Source organism: Scylla paramamosain, chromosome 18 (assembly GCF_035594125.1).
Source record: "Scylla paramamosain isolate STU-SP2022 chromosome 18, ASM3559412v1, whole genome shotgun sequence".
In the NCBI taxonomy this organism is placed as follows: domain Eukaryota; kingdom Metazoa; phylum Arthropoda; class Malacostraca; order Decapoda; family Portunidae; genus Scylla; species Scylla paramamosain.
Window position 1 is genome coordinate 5,363,933 of NC_087168.1, and position 26,650 is coordinate 5,390,582.

Genomic DNA, 26,650 nt, shown 5'->3' on the forward strand with positions numbered 1-26,650 from the left:
CCTGAGAGAGAGAGAGAGAGAGAGAGAGAGAGAGAGAGAGAGAGAGAGAGACAGAGAGACAGAGAGAGAGTACCCATCCCGCATCATGGTAACACACACATGTAACTGAAACACGTCATAAAAACTTAAAATTACAAAATGCAGTATTGTGCAGCAAAAAACAGCTCCCATCTAGCAATAATTGGTGTTATATAGTGATTTTATACCAAAACCTTAACACATCCGCATCCGCATCCGTATATGTTAGGATGTCATAATTTGATATCTGCATCCACATCCGCTATTTGACAGAAACTGATATTCGCATCCGCAAAATATGTACACATGACATCCGCGGATCTCTGAATTCCGACATCCGATACATCTCTAAACGAGTCACTCAGCAACCTTAACAGGGCTGAGATTCACTAACGGTCCCAACTTAAGAAGAAGTTTGTACGAAAAGAAAGATGTATGAACTCTCCCTTAAGCGATTCATTAATGTTTCTTAAGTCCGCCATCTTGGACTATTTTTTTTTGTAGCTGTTTTACACTTTTGCCGGTAGGCGGTGATAGTGCATTGTTGACATTTTTTTTTCAGCCAATGCCAGCGCTCTTGACATACTAGCATCTTAATCACAAGATACAAGAGATAAGAGCGATAGTGGAGCCCAAGAGACCCTTGCCTAGATTCATAGTGCGGAAAAAGTAGCTGTCATAATGCGAGAAGTACTTAAGAGGAGGAGTGTAGTAATGGGGAAGCTGGACGACACTAGTCACCAAGGAAACCAAGAAAGACGCCTGGAAGCCGTGAATGAAGCCCTCCATGGTGTCAACTAAGCGTGGAGCATAGAGGAAATGAGAAGAGATTCTCTGACTTTCGCTCCATTGTGAAGAAAATACAAGATGCAAGAAAGGAAATGGGCAGAACAGGTAAGCTTACCTCTATTGTCAGTTTGAACTATGTAAACTGAGGAAAGGAAATTTGGTGATGCATGGAAGAGGCTTTTATAGGTTGTTGGTCTGTTTTTCTAATGGCAAAAATAACAAGTTAAGCGTGACCACATCAGGTTTAACGTGATGAACAGACACCTCATGTAATGTGATTTAATATACCTTACAGTGGGGTGCTGACTTGACTAGAGCAACTACTTTGTGTATAGCAACAATACAGGAATAGATACTGCAGTAGCACAGTAGTAAAGGGGTTATACTTTATGTTGTGAGTATTGTAGTTTAAGTAGCATAATCTTGGACAGACCTGGCAAAATGCTTGATATTTGAAAGAAAAAAAATCATGTAAGACAAAGTTGTACATATGCTGCACTTACGTAATTAAAAAAGACATATGGAGTAGACAGGAAAGGCAATGAAATGAACCACAAGTTCTGGAGTGATTGGAATGTTCGATAGAGTGAAAGCCCTTCACAGAGATGCCGCTGCATGTATAAAGATTTAAGGATAATTATGAATTCCATCATTTGGCTATTAGTATCTACCACAAGAATAATATTACCATAGTTTTTCATAATTTTACCAGTGCATCATAGATTTTGTGTTGGTTAAGTTAGGAAGTATTCAATCTACGTATTATACTTAAGGGCAAAAATATATGGATGATAATATCTTGTAACTAAGCCAAGCATATGATGCAATGGTATAAAAAGAAGATAAAAAAAAAATAACAAGTAAGTAAATAAAAAAAAAAATGAGGTGATAGATGAGATTGTAGCAGAGGAATGAATTTTGTGTGATCAACTGGTTGAGTTCAACTCCATAATTATCAATGAAAATAGATGAATGAATATTTTGAAATTAATATTGACATTCCTTGTTATATACTAGTTATCGCTTGTTACTGTTTTTACCTAATTTTCTCAAAAGGAGCATTAAATGAAGCATTTAAGCATTATGTTTTTTCTCTGAAACATTTTTTTTTTCACTTTACCAAGCCACCAAACATATATATATATATATATATATATATATATATATATATATATATATATATATATATATATATATATATATATATATATATATATATATATATATATATATATATATATATATATATTAGTAGAATTATCCGGCGTTGCCTGGGTAAAATTTATCACAGAAAATTCTACCACATACTGAAAGAATTGGTAGGTTGATGGGATTCAACTCCAAGCTGACAATGAATGCTCCATTTATACCTCTTCCATCCATCAATAATCAAGCCAACAATGAGTGTTTGGCGCCACCATAAAAAATGGGTTACGGTATACCTGACGTCACCATTAAGAACTTGGTTACGGTGACAGAGATATATATATATATATATATATATATATATATATATATATATATATATATATATATATATATATATATATATATATATATATATATATATATATATATATTATTTCTTTTCAGCGAATGTGACTAGTCTTTAATTTTTGCAGTACGCAACTCTAAAGTTGAATGAAAGTGAAGAAGTAATGGCCACTTTAATCTAGGACTCTGCCTTTGGTGAGCAGATGCCAGAGTGCCAGGTAAGTTTTCATTCTAAAAGTCTAAGGGATCAATTTCTTCAGTTGTTATCAGTGATACTCAGGTTAATGTTTGTAAACATGGTTTTGTTTTGAGATTTTTGTTTCAGTGTCAGTTCGGGTTTGATTTTTTTTTCTTTTTTTCTTTTTTTTTTTTTACAGTTCAATGTTTACTATGTAATTGTTAAAGAGTGGGATTTAAGACAAATTGTGCGGATCACTGACATAATGAAAAGCATGATATCGCAGATCGAAAGTAAATAGATTGTGGTATTGGTTTTTATGAAGATTTATTTATTTTTAATCATTTACAGCAACTTCGGAAGAACCTTTTCTGGTCATTGAGCATGAGAATAGTAGTGCACCTCGATTATCACATCTAGGCACAACTGTAGTAGTAGTAGTAGTAGTAGTAGTAGTAGCAGTAGTAGTAGTAGTAGTAGTAGTAGTAGCAGTAGTAGTAGTATACTGGGTACAACTTGCCGTGAAGGCAAGAGCTCCACCTCTGGGACCTACCATAACAGGCTCCACCTGCAGTTCACTGTGATTGGCTGATGAGGTGAGGTGATGTAATTTAAGTGGAAGAAAACATAAATAATCCTACGAAAATTAACTTTTTATCTGCTATCAATATGCTATACACTAGTATATTACTATACACTATACCAGAGGTGTCAAGCACGCGGCCACATGTGGGGCATCTGCTCCTCCAGTCTTCCAGTCGGCCTTCCTTATATTTACATGATTAATTAATCTGGTCTTTCGTCTCTTAAGGTTATCACTTATAGTATTAATCAGATCACTTTCTGTCTTTGTACGTAAGACATATTTATCATGTATGAAACAACGTCCTTTTCGACGCGTCGACTCCTTACTGTACAGGTATCAAACGTGAACGTGACGCGGCAGGCTCTTGCTTCACCCAGCCTTCGAGCACGAAAAGCTAGTCTTGTATTGTCCCTCGAGTCAGGTGGACTGTTGGAGCGTTATGTATATCCAATATCTCATATACAAACTTATTTTGAATTCCATTATCATGTTTTCAAAGAAAAGAACAGTTAATGAAGAACATCGTGTAGTGCAGGAAAAGTTTTTTTTTTTTTTTTTTTTTTTGCTGCAGTGAATAGAAAACCAACCAGTTTGATTTGTAACCAAAATACAGCTGTGGCGAAGGAATATAACATTCACGGGCATTACGTAAGTACTCATGCTCCGAAGTATGATGAATATAGAGGAAAGTTGCGTGAAGGAAAAGTTAGGGAGTTAGAACAGTCACTCAAAAAGCAGCAGACAGTGTTTAAAAGTGTTCAACAAGCCAGTGATGCTGCATTTCGGGCAAGTTATAGGATTTCACAAGAAATAGCTATATCATCGAAGCCCTTTTCGGAGGGCAACTTTATAAAGAAATGTGTGTTGTTGGCCGCAGAAGATATTGCCCTGAAAATTGTCAAGCGTTTGCAAACATAAGTCTCTCAAGAAATACAGTTTCAGATAGAATCAATGAATTATCAGAAAATCTTAACAGTCAGCTCAAGGAGAAAGTTGCTAAATTTGTAGCATTTTCTGTAGCAATTGATGAAAGTACAGATGCAACTGACACAGCACAATTTGCAGTTTGCATACGTGGTGTAGATGAAAATATGCAGGTAATTGAAAAATTTGTGAAACTGGTACCAATGAAGGGAACAACAAAGGGGGATGATAAATTTTTTAATTTGGTAGGTGCACCAGATAAAATAGGTGTTGACTGGATAAAAACTGAGTCTGGCAACAAATGGAGCATCTCAAATGGTTTGTAAAAAAAAATTTGGCTTGGCAACTAAGTTAAAGGAAAAACTACTAGCTGTGAACACAGACCATCAACTTCACAGTGTTCCTTGCATAATTCATAGAGAAGTGCTTTGCAGTAATACATTAAAGATGGATCATGTCATGGATGTTGTTATTAAAGCAGTGAACTTCATACATGCACGAGGTCTAAACCACAGACAGTTCAACAGCTTATTGGAGGAAATTCACACTCACGGGTGAACTCTGCCATATCACACTGATGTTCGTTGGTTAAGCCGAGGAGTCGTGCTGAAGCACTTTTATGAATTAAAAAGTTAAATACAGAGGTTTATGCATGAGAAAGGAAGGGATATGCAGGAACTGAGAGACAAGGAATGGGTTCAAGATCTAGCTTTCGTGGTTTATATGACAGAACATTTGCATTACCTGAATAGAAGGCTGCAAGGTCGCAATAAATTTGTGACAGATTTACATGACTCTAATCGTGTCTTTGAGCTGAAGCTTAAACTTTTTGAACGCCAACTAGCAACAAGTAATACTGCACATTTTCCAACACTGAAGTCCCTGCAAGACGCACCTGAGTTTCATGATGATATCAAGACTGAAAAATGGTGCAACAAGATTTCCAAGTTAGTGAACGAGTTCGGAGAAAGATTTGCAGACTTTAAAAACCTTGAGCATGATTTTTCTATTTTCCACAACCCTTTCTCTGTTAGTGTTGATGAGGAACCAGAACAGTTTCAGTTAGAACTAACTGAGCTCCAGTGTAATTCTGTGTTGAAGGATAAGTTTTCAACTGTTGATATTGAAAAGTATGTTGGGCCAACATATCCCAAATTAAATGTTTGGCCTCAAAGATTATATCAGTGTTCGGCAGTACCTATGTCTGCGGACAACTTTTTTCTGTGATAAACTTGAATAAGTCTCGAATCAGGTCTCAACTACCTGATGAACATCTCAACTCAACACTGAAGGTAGCCACTGCTCAATCCTTAGTGCCAAACATTGATGCACTTATACAGGCCAAGAGGTGACAAGTTTCTGGGAGCAGCATTACTGCAAATTAAGGGAAATAACTGGTTGATTTCCTTTGCACCTTTGTTTTTAAATTACACCTGAACACGAGTGTAGATTAAATCCACCTTTATTATTATTATTATTATTATTATTATTATTATTATTATTATTATTATTATTGTTATTATTACTATTATCATTAATATTATTATTATTATCCTTATTATTACTATTTTTATTATTATTATTACTATTATTATTATTATGATTATTATTATTATTATTATTATTACTATTATTATTATTATTATTATTATTGTTATGTTTTATCATTATTATAATACCCCCTTAGATAAGTGGTATCGATCTGCTCATAATTATCCGGCCCGCGTACTGTATACTCTGATGAAATGTGGCCCGCTGGGGTAAATGAGTTTGACAACCCTGCATTATACAGTATTACCCATTCAGTCACACGAGGATTGCTATCCGTCCGTACTTACAGAGGGATGTACGCTCTAGGCAATTACCTGTCGGTAATCGTCTCAACTAAGGTACCGGGATCACCGCGCGCTGGTGGATATGTGTTCCTGATGGATATCAGGTATATACCCGGGTACTGGTCCTGGGTAATTCGGGTAGACCAAGTCGGTTATCCGTACTCGCGATTACTTGAGATCCCATACTTGGTTCATCCCTACTACTGAGAGGTGAGCGTGGGAGAGTTTGTTGGTTATTCGAGCCAGCTATATGAAAGCGGAATAGAGAGGCGGAAGTGGAGAACTGGGGGAAGATGAAGGCGCTCGCGCTTCGCTAACTGCTCATTGGATCTCACTCTCTCTTAGATCTGTCTCTCCCTCAAGCTGAACATTATATTTTAGAAATCATTATGGGGTTATTTAGAGGGCTGGGAGAAAACGGACTATTTTATGAGGGAGAGCAACTCTTCGACTATATTCTATAAGACGCAGCTCTCGGGAAGGAAGGGAAGTGGGGAAATCAAATGGTGAAGGACAATAGAGAGGTGGTCCACAAAAGGTACTTGAGCTTTCCATCACCAGAATCTCATGCACTTTATATTTCTGCCCGAACCATGCCAAGTCCGTTCTCCAACTAGCCAAAAACTCCTTCATTAATAGAAAGTGTCATAATCTTTCAAGATCTAACTCCCCTCATGACTTCTGGCATCTAGCCAAAAACATCAATAACTTTGCTTCTTCTTTCCCTCTTTTATTTCAACCAGATGGCAACACTGCTATCACATCTGTCTCTGAGGCTGAACTCTTCACTCAGATCTTTTGATGAAAACTCTACCTTGGACAATTCAAAGCTTATTCCTCCCTCTCTTCCAACCTCTGACTACTTCATGCTACCAATTAAAATCCTTCGCTATGATGTTTCCCATGCCCTCGCTGGCCTAAACCCTCGGAAGGCTTATGGACCTGATGGGGTCCCTCCTATTGTTCTCCGGAACTGCGCCTCCCTGTTTGCACCTTGCCTAGTCAAACTTTCAACTTTGCTGGAAGTCTGCCTACATTCAGCCTGTTCCTAAAAAGGGTGACCGTTCTAATCCCTCAAACTACAGTCCTGTTGCTTTAATTTCCTGCCTAATCCAAAGTTTTTGAATCTATCCTCAACAGGAATTCTTAAAAATCTATCACTTCACAACCTTCTATCTGATCGCCAGTATAGCTTCCGTCAAGGCCGCTCTACTGGTGATCTTCTGACTTTCCTTACTGAGTCTTGGTCATCCTCTCTTAGAGATTTTGGTGAAACTTTTGCTGTTGCCTTACACATATCAAAAGCTTTTGATAGAGTCTGGCACAAAGGTTTGATCTCCAAACTACCCTCCTACGGCTTCTATCCTTCTTTCTGTAACTTTATCTCAAGTTTCCTTTCTGACTCTTCTATTCCTGCTGTAGTAGACAGTCACTGTTCTTCTCCTAAATCTATTAACAGTGAAGTTCCTCATGGTTCTGTCCTGTCACCCATTTTCTTCCTATTATTCATCAATGATCTTTTAAACAAAACTTCTTGCCCTATCCACTCCTACGCTGATGATACCACCCTGCACTTTTCCACGTATTTTCGTAGGCGTCCAACCCTTCAGGAAGTAAACACTTCGCGCAGGGAAGCCACAGAACGCCTGACTTCTGATCTCTCTAAAACTTCTGATTGAGGAAGAGCAAATTTAGTATTGTTCAATGCCTCAAAAACTCAATTCCTCCATCTATCAACTCGACATAACCTTCCAGACAAATATCCCCTCTTCTTCAATGACACTCAACTGTCCCCCTCATGTATACTGAACATCCTCGGTCTGTCCTTTTCTTATAATCTAAACTGGAAATTTCACTTCTCATCTCTAGCTAAAACAGCTTCTATGAAGTTAGGTGTCCTGAGACGTCTCCGCCAGTTTTTCTCACCCACCCCAGCTGCTAACTCTGTACAATGGCCTTATCCGTCCATGTATGGAGTATGCTTCACATGTTTGGGAGGTTTCACTCTTACTGCTCTTTTAGACAGGGTGGAATTAAAAGCTTTTCGTCTCATTAACTCCTCTTCTCTAACTGACTGTCTTCAGTTTCTTTCTCATCGCCAGAATGTTGCATCTCGTGCTATCTTCTACCGCTATTTTCATGTCTCCCCTCCTCCTCCCGCGGCCTTGCACAAGACTCTTCTTTCTCACACCTCTATTTTGTCCCCCTCTCTAATGCAAGAGTTAACCAGTATTCCCAGTCATTCATCCCTTTCTCTGGTAAACTCTGGAATTCCCTTTCTACTTCTGTATTTCCACCTTCCTATGACTTCAACTCCTTCAAGAAGGAGGTTTCAAGACACATCCTTAAATTTTTGACCACCACTTCGGACCCTATTCGGGACCGGCATCTCAGTAGTCTTTTTTTTTTTATTAGATTTTTGTTGCCCTTGGCCGGTGTCCCTCCTATATAAAAAGATGTGAAATTTATACAAAGTTTACTGTAAAACACAGTAAGCCACTGTTTGTCTGCCCTACGCTCCTCCCCTACCGGTCATTTGTTCTTTCTCTCCTTCCTCCTTCTCTTCCTCTGTTTACACCTTCTTCTTCCCACTTCTCTATTCTCTGTTGTCTATAGTTTCTAAAAGAGCAAGATGCTCTGCGTATCTATCTATCTATCTATCTATATACCTATCTATCTATCTATTTATCTATCTATCTATCTATCTATATAATATGTATATATATATATATATATATATATATATATATATATATATATATATATATATATATATATATATATATATATATATATATATATATATATATATATATATATATATATATATATATATATATATATATATATATATATATATATATATATATATATATATATATATATATATATATATATATATATATATATATATATATATATATATATATATATATATATATATATATATATATATATATATATATATATATATATATATATATATATATATATATATATATATATATATATATATATATATATATATAGAGCGTATATACGGGCAGTGATTCTCTCTTACACATATTTCATGAAATGTGATCGCTAAGTCAGCATTTATTATTTTCTTGAAGATAATTTCTTTATATCTTACAAGAGTCTTATCTCTTTTGAAATCTGGTGGATGACTTTGCTGTGGCAAACATGACTAGCTACGGCGAAGTCATCCACCAAATTTCAAAGAGAATAAGACTCTTACACGATATTGAAACGTATCCCCATCAGCAGGCAAGGGGCGCCTAACACTGTTGCGGGGTTCGGGGCATGTATATCGGAAAGGAATTTACCTGGATGGCTGGGAACAGCTGTGGCTCAAACTCACCCGGTCACTCTCAGTGAGAACAGTCACACAGAGAAGAAAGAGGAAAACACGCTTCTCCTTATGGCCGTATATTACACAGCAGTACACAAGTCACTGCAATACAGTCACGACACACAGACAGGCACAAGGGCGCCAGGCATTCGCTCCGTCACAGTCACGCGCAAACTCTACTCGCTTTTTCTTATCTCTTTCTTCACACATCTTGTCACGTCGCGATCTCGATACTCTCTGTCCCTCAGTGCCGCAGAGTACCTCAAATCCTGCCTCCCATGGCATCACCTTTGCCAGATGTTACATAACTACATCTATTCTAGCTTGCAAGATATATTTACGAGTCATGCAGATTATCAATACTAATAAAGATAATTGCTACTTATGTAAGTGCACTCACACTTACAGAACTACAATTAAACGGTACCGTATAACAGTTATTCCATGGTTATCTAACCCTCACACACACATACACAAGAACACCCCCCATGACCGCAGGGCATCAGAGGTCATCCGACAGGCTTATGTCAGCTCTTCTTCCAACTAGTATAAGCGCTGTAGGTAACGGCGCCAGCCTCTGAACAACAAGCAACACAACCCCGCTAGCGAGATCACCCACACATCTATTCACACATGTACTCATATGTACTCACACATGTACTCATATGAGGCTACCTCATACGTACAGCATGTTCACGTCCTCAGCTATAGGGCTGCTACATATACGCGTTCATAAAACTGCCTCTCCTTCGTAAAATAGTCGCCCTCGACTATTCTGCTAAGTACAAACCATGGCACACTAAAGTGACGTAATCAAACCTTCAATAACATTTTACCATCTCAGTGCTTCTCTGCTACTCAGAGTCCATGTCCTCATCAAACAAATAGTCTTGTAATCTCCTTGGTCGCCGACGAGGGCGGAATGGGCGGCGGGGCTCGGGAAGCAAGTCACTGACTCAGCCGCCCCAGCCTCTGAACCCGTCTCCCGGCCGTCTGTGAGGCCAACATCAGCTTCTCTTCCATCTGCTACCTCGTCAGGAACCCCTGTTACTTCCACTACTTTGTCGGGAACCTCTGCATCCTCCTCACTGCTGCTTTCACCTAGATCCTGGCCCCAGGTGAATGTCCCTGAGCTGTGGTATCTCCACAACCTGTCAACGTGGACGATTTTTGTTCTTTCACGTAGTCTTCGACGAATGCGGAAAGTTACTGCCAATACCTTCTCGACGACAGTGTAAGGTCCTTCCCAGGAACTATAGTTTCGGTGAGAGGCCCTTTCGCCGGCGAGGATTGTGTAGCCACACTCTGTCGCCAGCCTCAAACTTAGCCGCTCGACTTCCTTTGTCGTAGTGACTTCTCATTGTCTTGCCCGCCAATTTTAGACGGTCCCACACGTGATGATGGTTCCCACTAATCGCTCCTGCAATGCTATGGCGTAGTCTGTATACAAAGTCGGCAGCTCTTCGTCAGGAGGGCATCCAGTCGTCAAGTCCACCGGCAGGCGGAGCTCCCGGCTTATCATAAGCGTGGCCGGTGGCCAGGCTTATGATAAGCCTCATGCGTGGCGGACCTGTATGCAATGAGCAGAGCGGGGAGCTTTCTGTCCCATTCTTTCTGTTCTTCTTTACAATACTTGGCCAACTCCTGGGCGAAGGTTCTGTTGAAACTCTCTACCATCCCATCAGACTGCCGCCTCAGCGGTGTCGCCCACGTCTTCCGCAGGTCCAGCAGATGGCAACACTCACTCAACACCTCTGCCTCAAACTCGCGGCCTTGGTCGGAATGCAGCTCCCCTGTACACCAAATCTTATGAAAAACTGCTCTACCAGTACATCTGCCACAATTATTGCCTCATGGTTAGGTAGTGCGTGTGCCTTGGGAGATTTTGTAAAATATTCGTAGTCCATGGCGACACAGATTTAGCGGTTAACGGCCGTTGTCACAGGTAGCGACCCCACGATGTCCACTGCTACGTGCTCCATAGGGGCTCCCACCTAATACAGCTGTGATGGTGCTCTTCCTCTCCGTGCCGGTCCCTTCTTGCAGGTGTCGCATACTCTGCACCATTCTTGCACACCCTTGCGCATCCCTGACCAGTAGAACCGCTGCAGCAGGCGACCGAGTGTCTTCTTCACCCATTGATATTACTTGTGGCATCGTCATGCATCTCTCGCACCAGACTGGCTCTCAGTTCTCGAAGAATGACTGTCTGCCAGTACATCACTCCTCCATCAGGTGCTAGCCACTTCTTTACCAGCACACCTCCAGCCAACTTGAGTGTGTCCCCATTGTCCCCGGTAATATCTCGTAGCTGGGCTCAGAGTGGAAACTTTTTCCTCTCTGGGGCGACCTTGGCTGGCCTTTAGCCACTCCACTGCTGGGCGGAGGTCCGGGTCCTCCTGCGCCTCCTGCAGGAGTCTGTCTCCGCCACTCTCCGTAGTACACACTCGTGTAACCTTACAGACTTCCTCTGGCTCCTTAATCTTATAGTGACGAGAATCAGGCTCACATCGGCGCCTATTGGGGCTGTCAGCATTGTTGTGAACACGCCCAGGGCGGTACTTGATTCGGTAGTCGTACTGCTCCAGCCTGCCAAGCCACCTTGCCAGTTGTCCCTCGGAATTCCTCAGCGTCTTTAACCACGGGAAGGCTGCATGATCGGTCCTTACGGTCAACTTGGCTCCATACAAATAAGGGTGGAAATTTTTTGAAATTTTCACCAATGCTAGGAACTCCTTCCAGATGACACAGTAATTCTTCTATGATCACATCCTTCTTTTAACTATGACAGCACGGCTCCCATGTCCTCAGCGCTGGCATCACAATCCACGATGTACGGACAAGCTGGGTCAGGATAGGATAACACAGGAGCATTCACTCTTCCTTTAGCCTCTCAGAGGATGTCTGGCATTCTGCATCCCAACAGAAGCGGGCCCTCTTCCTCGTCAGGTGGTGCAGGGGTGCTGCGATACTGGCAAAGTCCTTTACGAACCGTCGATGATACGTATATATGTCAACGAAGCTACGCACCTGCAGCACATTCTGGGGCACTGGCTAGTCTGCAACAGCTGTCACCTTCAGCGGGTCAGTGCACACCCTGTCTCCGGCGACGAAATGCCCGAGGAAAGGCACCTCCCGCTGGAACAGCAGACACTTCTTGGGGCTGAGCTTCGAGTTAGCTTTCCTCAGCCGTCTGAGCACCTCTTCCAGTCTCTGCAGTTCCTCTTCGAACGTGCATCCATACACTATGACGTCCTCCAAGTAGATATAAGCAGCTTTCCACTGCAGGCCGTTCAAAATCCGCTCCATCAGCTGCTCGAAGATGACTGGGACATTGCAAAGGGCATCACACAGAAGTGCCACAGCCCTTGGCCGAAGGTGAATGCAGTCTTCTCGTCCTCTTCTGTTATCTTCATCTGATGATAACCAGACTTGAGATTCAGCGTGGAGAACCAGCGGGCACCCATCAATGCATTCAGTGTGTCGTCAATCTTTGGCAGTAGGTACGAATCCTTCACGCTGACGTCATTCAGGGCTCTATAATCCACGCAGAGACACGAAGACCCATCCTTCTTCTTAATCAGAAAACCCCATTTTTTTTTTTTTTTTATGTAGGAGAGCCACCGGCCTAGGGCAACAAAAATCCAATTAAAAAAAAAAAAGCCCACTAAAATGCCGGTCCCAGAACAGGGTCCGAAGCGGTAATAAAAAACTGAAGAATAAGTGTCTTGAAACCTCCCTCTTGGAGGAGTTCAAGTTATAGGAAGGTAGAAATACAAAAGCAGGCAGTGAGTTCCAGAGTTTACCAGAGAAAGGGATGAATAATTGTGAATATTGGTTAACTCTTGCATTAGAGAGGTTGACAGAATAGGGGTGAGAGAAAAAAAGAAAGTCTTGTGCAGCGACGCCGCGGGAGGAGGGGAGGCATGTAGTTAGCAAGATCAGAAGAGCAATTAGAATGAAAATAGCGGTAGAAGATAGCAAGAGATGCAACATTGCAGCGATGAGAAAGAGGTTGAAGACAATCAGTTAGAGGAGAGGATTTGATGAGACGAAAAGCTTTTAATTCCACCTTGTCTAGAAGAGCAGTATGAGTGGAACCCCTCCAGACATGTGAAGCATACTTCATACATGGACGGATAAAGCCTCTGTACAGAGTTAGCAGGTGGAAGAGGGGGATGAGAAAAACTGGCGGAGACATCTCAGAACGCCAAACTTCATAGAGGTTTCCAGTTTAGATTATAAGAAAAGGGCAGATCGAGGATGTTCAGTGTAGAAGAGGGGAACAGTTGAGTGTCATTGAAGAAGAGGGTTGTGTCGACTTGATAGATGAAGGAACTGAGTTTTGAGTCATTAAACAATACCAAGTTTGCTCTGCCTCAATCAGAGGTTTTAGAGGGATCAGAAGTCAGGCGTTCTGCGGCTTCACTGTGTGAACTGTTTACTTCCTGAAGGGCTGAAAGTCTACAGAAAGACGTGGAAAAGTGCAGGATGATATCATCAGCGTAGGAGTTGACAGGACAAGAAGTTTGGTTTAGAAGATCATTGATGAATAGTAGGAAGATAGTGCGTGACAGGACAGAACCCTGAAGAACACCACTGTTAATAGATTTAGGAGAAGAACAGTAACTGTCTACCACAACAGCAACGGTCAGAAAGGAAACGAGATGAAGTTACAGAAAGAAGGATAGAAGCCGTAGGAGGGTAGTATGAAAATCAAACCTTTGTGCCAGACTCTATCAAAAGCTTTATATATGTCTAAGGCTACAACAAAGGTTTCACCAAAATCTCTAAAAGAGGATGACCAAGACTCAGTAAGGAGAGCCAGAAGATCACCAGTAGATCGGCCTTAACTGTACCCATGCTGGCGATCAGATAGAAGGTTGTGAAATGATAGATGCTTAAGAGTCTTCCTGTTGAGGATAGATTAAAAAACTTGAAATAGGCAGGAAATTAAAGCAATAGGACGGTACTTTGAGGAATTAAAATTGTCACCCTTTTTAGGAACAGGCTGAATGTAGGCAAACTTCCAGCAAGAAGGAAAGGCCAATATACTACCATACATGCATAATATACAGGAAGTTTGGTTTAGAAGATCATTAATGAATAATAAGAAGAGAATGGGTGACAGGACAGAACCCTGAGGAACACCACTGTTCATAGATTTAGGAGAAGAACAGTGACCGTCTACCACAGCAACAATAGAACGGTCAGAAAGGAAACTTGAGATGAAATTACAGAGAGAAGGATAGAAGCCGTAGGAGGGTAGTTTGAAAATCAAAGCTTTGTGCCAGACTCTATCAAGAGCTTTTAATATGTTCAAGGCAACAGCAAAAGTTTCACCAAAATCTCTAAAAGAGGATGACCAAGACTCAGTAAGGAAAGCCAGAAGATCACCAGTAGAGCAGCCTTGACGGAACCCATACCTGGCGATCAGATAGAAGGTTGTGAAGTGATAGATGTTTAAGAATCTTCCTGTTGAGGATAGATTCAAAAACTTTAGAAAGGCAGGATTAAAGCAATAGGACGGTAGTTTGAGGGATTAGAACGGTCACCCTTTTTAGGTACAGGTTGAATGTAGGCAAACTTCCAGCAAGAAGTAAAGAAAGATGTTGACAGACAGAGGTGAAAGAGTTTGACTAGGCAAGGTGCAAGCACGGAGGCACAGTTTCGGAGAACAATAGGAGGGACACCATCAGGTCCATAAGTCTTCCGAGCGTTTAGACCAGCGAAGGCATGGAAAACGTCATTGCTAAGAATTTTAATAGGTGGTATGAAGTAGTCAGAGGGTGGAGGAGAGGGAGGAACAAGCCCAGAATCGTCCAAGGTAGAGTTTCTAACAAAGGTTGGAGCGAAGAGTTCAGCTTTAGAAATAGATGTGATAGCAATGGTTCCATCTGGTTGAAATAAAGGAGGGAAAGAAGAAGCAAAGTTATTGGAGACATTTTTGGCTAGATGCCAGAAGTCACGAGGGGAGTTAGATCTTGAAAGGTTTTGACACTTTCTGTTAATGAAGGAGTTTTTTGGGTAGTTGGAGAACAGACTTAACATGGTTCCGGTAGAAATATAAAGTGCATGAGATTCTGGTGATGGAAGGCTTAAGTACCTTTTGTGGGCCACCTCTCTATCATGTATAGCACGAGAACAAGCTGTGTTAAATCAAGGTTTAGAAGGTTTAGGACGAGAAAAAGAGTGAGGAATGTACGCCTCCATGCCAGACACTATCACCTCTGTTATGCACTCGGCACACAAAGACGGGTCTCTGACACGGAAGCAGTAGTCATTCCAAGGAAAATCAGCAAAATACCTCTTGAGGTTCCCCAACTAGCAGAGGCAAAACGCCAGAGACACCTTCGCTTAGGGGGATCCTGAGGAGGGATTGAAGCGATAGGACAAGATACAGATATGAGATTGTGACTGGAGGAGCCCAACGGAGAAGAAAGGGTGACAGCATAAGCAGAAGGATTAGAGGTCAGGAAAAGGTCAACAATGTTCGGCGTATCTCCAAGACGGTCAGGAATATGAGTAGGGTGTTGCACCAATTGCTCTAGGTCGTGGAGGACCGTAAAGTTGAAGGCTAGTTCACCAGGATGGTCAGTGAAAGGGAGAGGAAAGCCAAAGCTGGTGGTGAACATTGAAGGCCCCAAGAATGGAGATCTCTGCAAAAGGAAAGAGGGTCAAAATGTGCTCCACTTTGGAAGTTACGTAGTCAAAGAATTTCTTATAGTCAGAGGAGTTAGGTGAGAGGTATACAGCACAGATAAATTTAGTTTGAGAGTGACTCTGTAGTCGTAGCCAGATGGTGAAAAACTCGGAAGATTCAAGAGCGTGGGCACGAGAGCAGGTTAAGTCATTGCGCACATAAACGCAGCATCCAGCTTTGGATCGAAAAAGAGGATAAAGAAAGTAGGAAGGAACAGAAAAGGGACTACTGTCAGTTACCTCAGACACCTGAGTTTCAGTGAGGAAAAGAAGATGAGGTTTAGAAGAGGAGAGGTGGTGTTCTACAGATTGAAAATTAAATCTTAGACCGCGAATGCTGCAGAAGTTAATGAAGAATAAGTTGAGGGGGGTGTCAAGACACTTAGGGTCGTCGAAAGAAAGGCAGTCCGACCTGGGAACATTTATGGTCCCCTCCCCAGATGGGGATTCCGAGGCTGGTCTAGGAGTCGCCATGATGATTTTAAAATTTTTGAGTGAAGGGTGTGTGTGTTATTAGGTGCTTGTAGTTTTGTGTGGAGAAAGAGAGTTGTCTTTAGAGGGCAGGCTGTGACTGCCCCCTTGTGTTGTGAGACACAAAGGGAAACGTTCAGTGAGATCACAGCTGGGTTTAATGATAAGTTCACAGCACTCCCTGAACAGTGCTTTAGACCTCACTGGGAGTAATTATCGTTTCGGCAGGTGTCTACTGTCTCCTCCTACTAAAAGGACATCTACGATAAAATTCATTGGGCACGTTATCAAGGCCAACCGCTTTGCCATCCTTCATCTTGTTAACAATGTTCTTTATTTCCTCGACCGTAACGTGATCAATGTATACATCTTCACGGTGGTTATAACGATTGAAAATTCCTTCCTGTGTGCTTTGTCCCGCAGGGAGTTCAAGATCGAGCCGAACTTCGTCGCCCACATGTTGGCTATGTTTCTATCGCCCACCGCTCCGTTTATACGGCTCTGCGACCCCGCCGGACCCAGACACACAGCGCCATAACGCCCGCGAGTCCCCTGACGCGAGATTACGAGACATGGCCTCAGCGCGCAACACCTCTTCGTTACGATGGCATTGTCGTAAGGCGAATTTGAGCTCTGCTCGCGCTGACTGCATACGCTCGGCGTCTTCCCCGTACCTTTCTCCGCCTTCACGCCTCCATTGCTAAGATGCTTCTCTTGAGCATCGATATAAATTCTTTATATGATGATTCCAACCCGGTATTATTTTGGCTTTTCTACGCTCCACACCAAATGTATCACGTCCCACTTGATTTATAGCCCTTAGGAATTCACACCATTTTGATTCCAAGTGAGCCCAATGACACACATCGTTACACTTATTTCTACAAAAATAAAACTCATAAACATGGTTAAAATCAAATTCCCATCATTATAAAACTTAGTACACAACCTATCATCTGAAAAATTCCAAAGTATTTTAGAATAACTTTTAGAATTACAAGTAACACCCTTAGGGAAGGTATTAAAATCAATAGAAACGAATAATGGAAAATGATCAGACAGTGTAGCATCATTATCTATGTAAATTTCAGTAATAGCATTATGCAAGTTTTGTGACTTATTCAAAAGTGCATTATTTACATGTGTGAATAAATCCTATGCAAGAAGAGACACATCACTCACAATTAAACCATAATCATACACAGATTTGATAACTGATCATAGTATTCTTTACCAGGTTCAGAATTAAAATCTCCCATTATCACCACTCTGTTCACCTCATGCTATTCTAAGATACCTTCCAATTTCCCCATATACATATTAAATTCAGCTACGTTCTCTTCAGAATAATATAGTAGGTACACATTTATAAGCAAATATTTTAAATTATCACAATTAATCATAAATCAAAGAAGTCGCTTATCTTAAAAATTTATAACATTACCAATGAGCATAAGATGTTTTCTATACAATATGCACAAGCCTCCATATGGTCGACCAATAAGAATAGAATAGAATAGATTCAAAAACTTTAGATAGGCAGGAAATTAAAGCAATAGGACGGTAGTTTGAGGGATTAGAACGGTCACCCTTTTTAGGAACAGGTTGAATGTAGGCAAACTTCCAGCAAGAAGGAAAGGTAGATGTTGACAGACAGAGCTGAAAGAGTTTGACTAGGCAAGGTGCAAGCACGGAGGCACAGTTTCGGAGAACAATAGGAGGGACCCCATCAGGTCCATAAGCCTTCCGAGGGTTTAGGCCAGCAAGGGCATGGAAAACATCATATCGAAGAATTTTAATAAGTGGCATGAAGTAGTCAGAGGGTGGAGGAGAGGGAGGAACAAGCCCAGAATCGTCCAAGGTAGCGTTTTTAGCAAAGGTTTGAGCAAAGAGTTCAGCTTTAGAAATAGATGTGATAGCAGTGGTGCCATCTGGTTGAAGTAGAGGAGGGAAAGAAGAAGAAGCAAAGTTATTGGAGATATTTTTGGCTAGATGCCAGAAATCACGAGGGGAGTTAGATCTTGAAAGGTTTTGACATTTTCTGTTAATGAAGGAGTTTTTGGCTAGTTGGAAAACAGACTTGGCATGGTTCCGGGCAGAAATATAAAGTGCATGAGATTCTGGTGATGGAAGGCTTAAGTACCTTTTGTGGGCCACCTCTCTATCATGTATAGCACGAGAACAAGCTGTGTTAAACCAAGGTTTAGAAGGTTTAGGACGAGAAAAAGAGTGAGGAATGTACGCCTCCATGCCAGACACTATCACCTCTGTTATGCGCTCAGCACACAAAGACGGGTCTCTGACACGGAAGCAGTAGTCATTCCAAGGAAAATCAGCAAAATACCTCCTTAGGTCCTCCCAACTAGCAGAGGCAAAACGCCAGAGGCACCTTCGCTTAGGGAGATCCTGAGGAGGGATTGGAGTGATAGGATAAGATAAAGATATGAGATTGTGATCGGAGGAGCCCAACGGAGGAGAAAGGGTGACAGCGTAAGCAGAAGGATTAGAGGTTAGGAAAAGGTCAAGAATGTTGGGCGTATCTCCAAGACGGTCTGCCTCAGGCTGCACACCTGCCAACTCGTATACAAAGTTCTTTATTTGATCCACGCTAATGTAAGGATTCACTCGCGATATAAATATACGAGCCTTCCGTTCTTGACGCGGAACTGCTGCCAGACTCGTGCCTTTCTTCCTCCCCAGTGGGGGTGGTGGTCATGGGATGCGGTGAAGGAAGCCATCCTCATCCCTCCAATAGCCTGTAAGAATGCTGGGATCATAGGGAGCCGGACCGCCACCGTTACTGCTGGTGGCTGCACAGGTGTCATAGCCATTACCACCACTTACACCCCGTAGTAAGGTGCCACGTGTGCCCACGGCAGTGGATGGAGGGGCATGAGGCAGTGGTGGTGGGTTACGACGTTGCAAGCGCCCCCACTGTTGCTGCTGCTGAAGTTGTTGTTCTCGTTGTTGATGTTGCTGTTGGCATTGTTGCAGTTGCTGCTGTTGCTGCTGCTGCTGCTGCTGCTGCTGCTGCTGCTGCTGCTGCTGCTGCTGCTGCTGCTGCTGCTGCGTAGATGAATCATTCCATGCATTAGTTCACACGACATCGCTAAACAAATTTCCTGTGACGTTGGTTGTTGAAGTTGAGCTACTATTTCGCTTCTGGTTTTCGATTAATTCCAAAATAGTTTTTAGTTACGCCTTTATTACAACTTGTTCCTCAGCTATGTCCTTTATACTATCCTTCATCTGTCCTTGCTGCCACATAATTGCCGCTCCGTCAACGTTTTTCAGTTCTATGTACGGAATGTTATTAAGGTTCAGAGCAGCAAATATGGGAGGATCTTCAGTAGGTAAATTCTGAAGGATATTGTACATTGTACTTAAGGCGCCCTCGGCTTTTCGATGCTTCACCCTACGTTCACTGAGGTCTTCAGGGTTCATTGGGAATTCCTCATACATTAGGCCTCTCGCCTTCATTATCTCATCGCTCTTATAGAATTGTTTCGTGATGTTGATTAGGACGTCCTTGCATCTTGCACCACATAGCTGCATCTTGCACCACATGAAACATATCATATCGTTGAATATTGGATATTTGCCATTAATCTTTCCATTGACATGCATTTAAGAAGTCAAAAAATTTCTTATAGTCACAGGAGTTAGGTGGGACGTATATAGCCCGTCCTCGTGCTATATTTAATAAGGAGGTCGTCCACAAAAAGTATTTAAGCCTTCCATCACCAGAATCTCATGCACCTTATATTTCTGTCCAGAACCATGCACAGTTTGTTCTCCAACTAGCCAAAAACTCCTTCATTAATCAAAATTGTCAAAATCTTTCAAGATCTAACTCCCCTCGTGACTTCTGGTATCTAGCCAAAAACATCTTCAATAACTTTGCTTCTTTCCCTCCTTTATTTCAACCAGGTGGCACCACTGCTATCACATCTATCTCTAAAGCTGAAATCTTCTCACAAACGTTTGCTAAGAAAAACTCTACCTTAGACGATTCAGGGCTTGTTTCTCCCTCTCCTCCACCCTCTGACTACCTCATGTTACCTATTAAAATTCTTCGCAATGATGTTTTCCATGTCCTCGCTGGCCTAAGCCCTCGGAAGGTTCATGAATCCGATGGGGTCCCTCCTATTGTTCTCCGAAACTGAGCCTCCGTGCTTGCACCTTGCTTAAACTCTTTCAACTTTGTCTGTCAACATCTACCTTTCCTTCTTGCTGGAAGTTTGCCTACATTCAGCCTTTTCCTAAAAAGGGTGACAGTTCTAATGCCTCAAACTACCGTCCTATTGCTTTAATTTCCTGCCTATTTCAAGTTTTTAATGTATCCTCAACAGGGAAATTCTTAAACATCTATCACTTCACAACCTTCTATCTGATCGCCAGTATGGGTTCCGTCAAGGCCGCTCTATTACTGAGTCTCTATTACTGAGTCTTAGTCATCCACTTTTAGAGATTTTGGTGAAACTTTCGTTGTTGCCTTGGACATATCAAAAGCTTTTGATAGAGTCTGGCACAAAGCTTTGATTTCCAAACTTCTCTCCTACAGCTTCTATCCTTCTTTCTGTAACTTCATCTCAAGTTTCCTTTCTGACCGTTCTATTGCTGCTGTGGTAGACAGTCATTGTTCTTCTCCTAAATCTATTGACAGTGGTGTTCTTCAGGGTTCTGTTCTGTCACCCACTCTCTTCCTATTATTCATCAATGATCTTCTAAACCAAACTTCTTGTCCTATCCACTCCTACGCTGATGATATCACCCTGCATTTATCCACGTCTTTTCGTAGACGTCCAACCCTTCAGGAAGTAAACAGTTCATGCAGGAAAGCCGCAGAACGCCTGACTTCTGCTTTCTCTAAGATTTTCTGATTGAGGCAGAGCAAACTTGGTATAGTTCAATGTCTCCTCCATCCATCCACTCCTCCATTTATCAACTCGACGCAACCTTCCAGATAACTACACCCTCTTCTTCAATGACATTCAACTGTCCCCCCTCTTCTACACTGAACATCCTCGCTCCGTCCTTTACTTATAATCTAAACTGAAAACTTCACATCTTATCTCTAGCTAAAACAGCTTTTATGAAGTAAGGTGTGACTGAGATGTCTCTTCCAGTTTCTGTCACTCCCCCTCCAGCTAATCTCTATACTCTCCATGTATGGAGTATGCTTCATATATCTGGGGAGGTTCCACTCATACCGTTCTTTTAGACAGGGTGGAATCAAAAGCTTTTCGTCTCATCAGTTACTCTCTTCTTACTAACTGTCTTCATCCTTTCTCTCATCGCCACAGTGTTGCATCTCTAGCTATTTTCTACTGCTATTTTAATGCTGACTGCTCTTCTGATCTTGCTAACTGCATGCCTCCCCTCCTCCCGCGGTCTCGCTGCACAAGACTTTCTTTTTTCTCTCACCCCTATTATGTCCACCTCTCTGATGCAAGAGTTAACCAGTATTCTCAATCATTCATCCCTTTCTCTGGTAAACTCTGGAACAAGTTGAATGTAGGCAAACTTCCATCAAGAAGGAAAGGTAGGTGTTGACAGACACAGCTGAAAGAGTTTGATTAGGCAAGGTGCAAGCACGGAGGCACAGTTTCGGAGAAACTGTGCCTCCGTGCCTTTCTTTTCCGTTGGGCTCCTCCAATCACAGTCTCATATCTTTATCTTATCCTATCACTTCAATCCCTCCTCAGGATCCCTCTAAGCGAAGGTGTCTCTGGCGTTTTGTCTCTGCTAGTTGGGGGACCTCAAGAGGTATTTTGCTGATTTTCCTTGGAATGACTACTGCTTCCGTGTCAGAGACCCGTCTTTGTGTGCTGAGCGCATAACAGAAGTGATAGTGTATGGCATGGAGGCGTACATTCCTCACTCCTTTTCTCATCCTAAACCTTCTAAACCTTGGTTTAACACAGCTTGTTCTCGTGCTATACATGATAGAGAGGTGGCCCACAAAACGTACTTAAGCCTTCCGTCACCCAGTATGGGTTCCGTCAAGGCTGCTGAACTGGTGATCTTCTGGTTTTCCTTACTGAGTCTTTGTCATCCTCTTTTAGAGATTTTGGTGAAACTTTTGCTGTTGCCTTGGACATATCAAAAGCTTTTGATAGAGTCTGGCACAAAGCTTTGATTTCCAAACTACCCTCCTACAGCTTCTATCCTTCTCTCTGTAACTTCATCTCAAGTTTCCTTTCTGACCGTTCTATTGCTGCTGTGGTAGACAGTCACTGTTCTTCTCGTAAATCTATTAACAGTGGTGTTCCTCATGGTTCTGTCCTGTCATCCACTCGCTTTTTATTATTCATTAATGATCTTCTAAACCAAACTTCTTGTACTATCCACTCCTACGCTGATGATACCACCCTGCACTTTTCCACTTCTTTTCGTAGACGTCCAACCCTTCAGGAGGTAAACATTTCACGCAGGAAAGCCACAGAACGCTTGACTTATGATCTTTCTGAAATTTCTGATTGGGACAGAGCAAACTTGGTATTGTTCAATGCCTCAAAAACACAATTCCTCCATCTATTAACTCGACATAACCTTCCAGACAACTATCCCCTCTTCTTCAATGACACTCAACTGTCCCCCTCTTCTACACTGAACATCCTCGGTCTGTTCTTTACTTATAATCTGAACTGGAAACTTCACATCTCATCTCTAGCTAAAACAGCTTCTATGAAGTTAGGTGTTCTGAGACGTCTCCGCCAGTTTTTCTCATCCCCCCAAGCTGCTAACTCTGCACAAGGGCCTTATCCGTCCATGTATGGAGTATGCTTCACATGTCTGGGGGGGTTCCACTCATACTGCTCTTCTAGACAGGGTGGAATGAAAAGCTTTTCGTCTCATCAACTCCTCTCCTCTAACTGACTGTCTTCAACCTCTCTCCCACCGCTGCAATGTTGCATATCTAGCTGTCTTTTACCGCTATTTTCATGCTAACTGCTCTTCTGATCTTGCTAACTGCATGCCTCCCCTCCTCCCACAGCCTCGCTGCACAAGGCTTTCTTCTTTCTCTCACCCCTATTCTGTCCACCTCTCTAAATACAAGAGTTAACCAGTATTCTCATTCATTCATCCCTTTCTCTGGTAAACTCTGGAACTCCCTGCCTGCTTCTGTATTTCCACCTTCCTATGACTTGAATTCCTTCAAGAGGGAGGTTTCAAGACACTTATTCATCAGTTTTTGACTACTGCTTTGAACCTTTTATGGGACTGGCATTTCAGTGGGTTTTTCTTTTTTTTTATTGGATTTTTGTTGCCCTTGGTCAGTGTCCTTCCTACATAAAAAAAAGCTTGTAAAGCGATTTGCGACCATCTAGACTGTTTACTGAGATCGAAAGTTGCTTTCTCTTTGTCAAAATATTGTCAATGTTCAGTCTCTGAGCGTAGGAGAGGCAACCTCGCCTCACTGGCTGGGCAATTACCGCGGCCTGCGCCACTGCCCCAGCCAATCAACGCGAGGGTGGGAATCTTGGCGCACTAGTATCAATAAGTGGCTGTCTCTTTAAACACTGGGATTTAATTTTGTGCTTATTACACAGATTTTGCAGGAAATACAGTGCCAAGATGAGTGATAGCAGCAGTGAAAGTGAGATGGAGGTGCCGACAATCTCTCAGAAGCAGCAGAAGCATGTGGAACAGTGGAAAACAATAACAAGAAAGCGTAAAAGAGATAGAGCCAAGGCTTACAATTCATAGCATGATGTAGCTGTGGTGGTAAAGCAAGTTGGTACTGCTTGTAATTGCTACCAAAGTGCTATGCGTTGGTGGGCAATGAATATGAGCAATGACTATGCTTTTCAAAAACCACTGGAGTCTGGGGTTGCATGATAAACAAACAACTTATTTGACCTCTTTTGCATTAATAATAATAACAATAATAATAATAATAATAATAATAATAATATATATATATATATATATATATATATATATATATATATATATATATATATATATATATATATATATATATATATATATATATATATATATATATATATATATATATATATATATATATATATATTGTACTGGAATTGTACATCTATTATGTGGTGGACCAGGAAAACACAATGGTAAGGGCTGCTGCGTTTTATTAATATAAATAAATTGTACAATATAAATAAAGTGAAGCTGCCTGGGAGCCATGTGTCCTTGCCCAAGGCTGACAGCAGATTGACTGGTGACCAGAGAGACAGTGCTTAAGGTCAGGCTGGGGCCCACGTGGTCGGGCCAGGATGCCCAGAGACGATGCATCAGGTCACAGGCAGGCGAGCTGGAATGGTCAGAGGCTGGCTGAGGTCCAAGAAGAAGTCACATCACGAAGAGAAATGAAATGCGGAGTGGGGGCTGCGGCGTGTCCACACCAGAACAATATATATATATATATATATATATATATATATATATATATATATATATATATATATATATATATATATATATATATATATATATATATATATATATATATATATATATATATATATATATATATATATATATATATATATATATATATATATATATATATATATATATATATATATATATATATATATATATATATATATAACTTTTTTTTTTTTTGCTGTATACCATTATGTAAATGTCAATCACTAACTAATGCAGAAGTGTTTTTGCTCTAGAACCTAACGTAATAAAAGGAAATGTAACCTATGCATAGGGATACTTCTGTGTCTGTAAGGAGAAGTCTCTGGTTGGTACCATTGGCTACAACCTGTGTTTAATACGAGAGTGTAGTGGCTGTAATGTTCTTGTAGTTGTGGACATTACTACATATGAGTGCTTTATATAACACAGGTGTATTTCTTGTGTACAGGTGTGATGGGTGACGGGTGGAACCACAAGTACGAGTATGTGTTGGAAGAAACACAACGGAGACAGGAGGTGAGTATTAAGGGAGGCAGAGAGAAACAGATTGCTGGGAAGGCGATATAGATCCTGGTGGAATACCGGTGACATGACAGCATAGGCCGGTGCATGGATAATCACCCCTAGCTAATGCGAGATGTTGGTGTTCTTTGGCTTTTACGTGTATTGTGTAATTCCTGAAGGGTTGGACGTCCGGGAAGAGACATGGGAAAATGCAGAGTTATATCATCAGTGTATGTATGGATTGGATTGGCTTATATTACTGATCAACAATTGAGAGTGGGTGGTGGGACAGAACCTTGAGGAACACCACAGTTGTTGGATTTAGGAGAAGAACAGTGACCATTTACCATAGCAGCAATAGAACAATCAGAGAGGAGGTTGCAGAGAGAAGATAGAAATCGTAGAAGGATAGTTTATTGTAAAACTCTATCAAAAGTTTCATCAAAATTCCTAAAAGTGGATGACCAAGATTCATTGAGGAAGGTCAGATCACCAGTAGAACAGCCATGACAGAATCCATTCTAGTGATCAGACATAAGGTTGTGCAGTAATAGATGTTTAAGGATCTTCCCGCTAAGAATAGTTTCAAAAACTTTAGAAAAAAAGGAAATTAATGTAGTAAGATGGTAGTTTGGAAGATTAGGCTCCGACATTCACCTTTTTTTAGGAACAGGCTGAATGTCAGCAAGCTTCCAGCAGGAAGGCAATGATCACATTCATCCAACATGAAATGCAGGAGGGTTGTGTCAATCATAGTTAAAGATTACTGTCCAAACCTCCTCAATCCGTCTTGGTCCAAACTCCAAGATTTCCCTATATCTGATGGCTTTGGAAGACATGATACAGAAAGAGCCACACCTTCCCTGTGGCTTCAGGAGGACAGACGACACAAATGAGTTCTGAGTTATCTGTCCTACCTTTCAGACTGATGACCCATTGCTGAGAGATCTTTTATCTGAGATGAGAAATCTGAACATGGGAGGTAATGCTGGTGGTGACTTAAAGCATGATCATGAAGCAGCTGGTGGTAACTTCAAGGATGATCATGAGTCAGTTGGAGGTAAGTTCTTTCAATTACAGACCTAAGGTGTCTTAATTATTTCTCTAATATTCTCTGTATTAACTATTGCAACATTCACGGTCTTAGATTTAACTTTCAGTATTTGGAGAATCACCTTGCCTCCAAATTCCACCTTCTATTACTCAAAAACTCACGTGTGTGAGGTCACATGCAGCAGACGTTTTTTGTTTCCTCGTACCTCCTCTATTGTTAATCTGAGTCCAAAACTGGTTGCTGTGACTTTGTACATAACAATATAATTTCCTCTTATACTCACGCTGTTGAATCTTCATAATTTTCCACTTTCTTGCTAAGACGTCATTAT

At 41.4% G+C, this 26,650-nt stretch overlaps 1 protein-coding gene across 4 annotated transcripts in view; it reads left to right on the forward strand.

Moving 5' to 3' along the window:
* The first annotated feature begins 647 nt into the window (after positions 1 to 647).
* The window catches only part of LOC135109052 (uncharacterized), a 39,204-nt gene continuing 13,201 nt past the window's right edge, over positions 648 to 26,650 (forward strand). Inside the window, exons 1-4 of one of the 4 annotated variants that reach the window (XM_064020052.1) lie at positions 864 to 912; positions 2,430 to 2,519; positions 25,210 to 25,277; positions 26,190 to 26,325. In XM_064020052.1, the coding sequence (XP_063876122.1) occupies positions 25,215 to 25,277; positions 26,190 to 26,325 (199 nt within the window). In that variant the 5' untranslated portion in view covers positions 864 to 912; positions 2,430 to 2,519; positions 25,210 to 25,214. Of the gene's footprint in view, positions 913 to 2,429; positions 2,520 to 25,209; positions 25,278 to 26,189; positions 26,326 to 26,650 lie in introns of all 4 variants that reach the window. The other 3 variants (XM_064020055.1, XM_064020051.1, XM_064020053.1) reach the window with 3 other exon arrangements.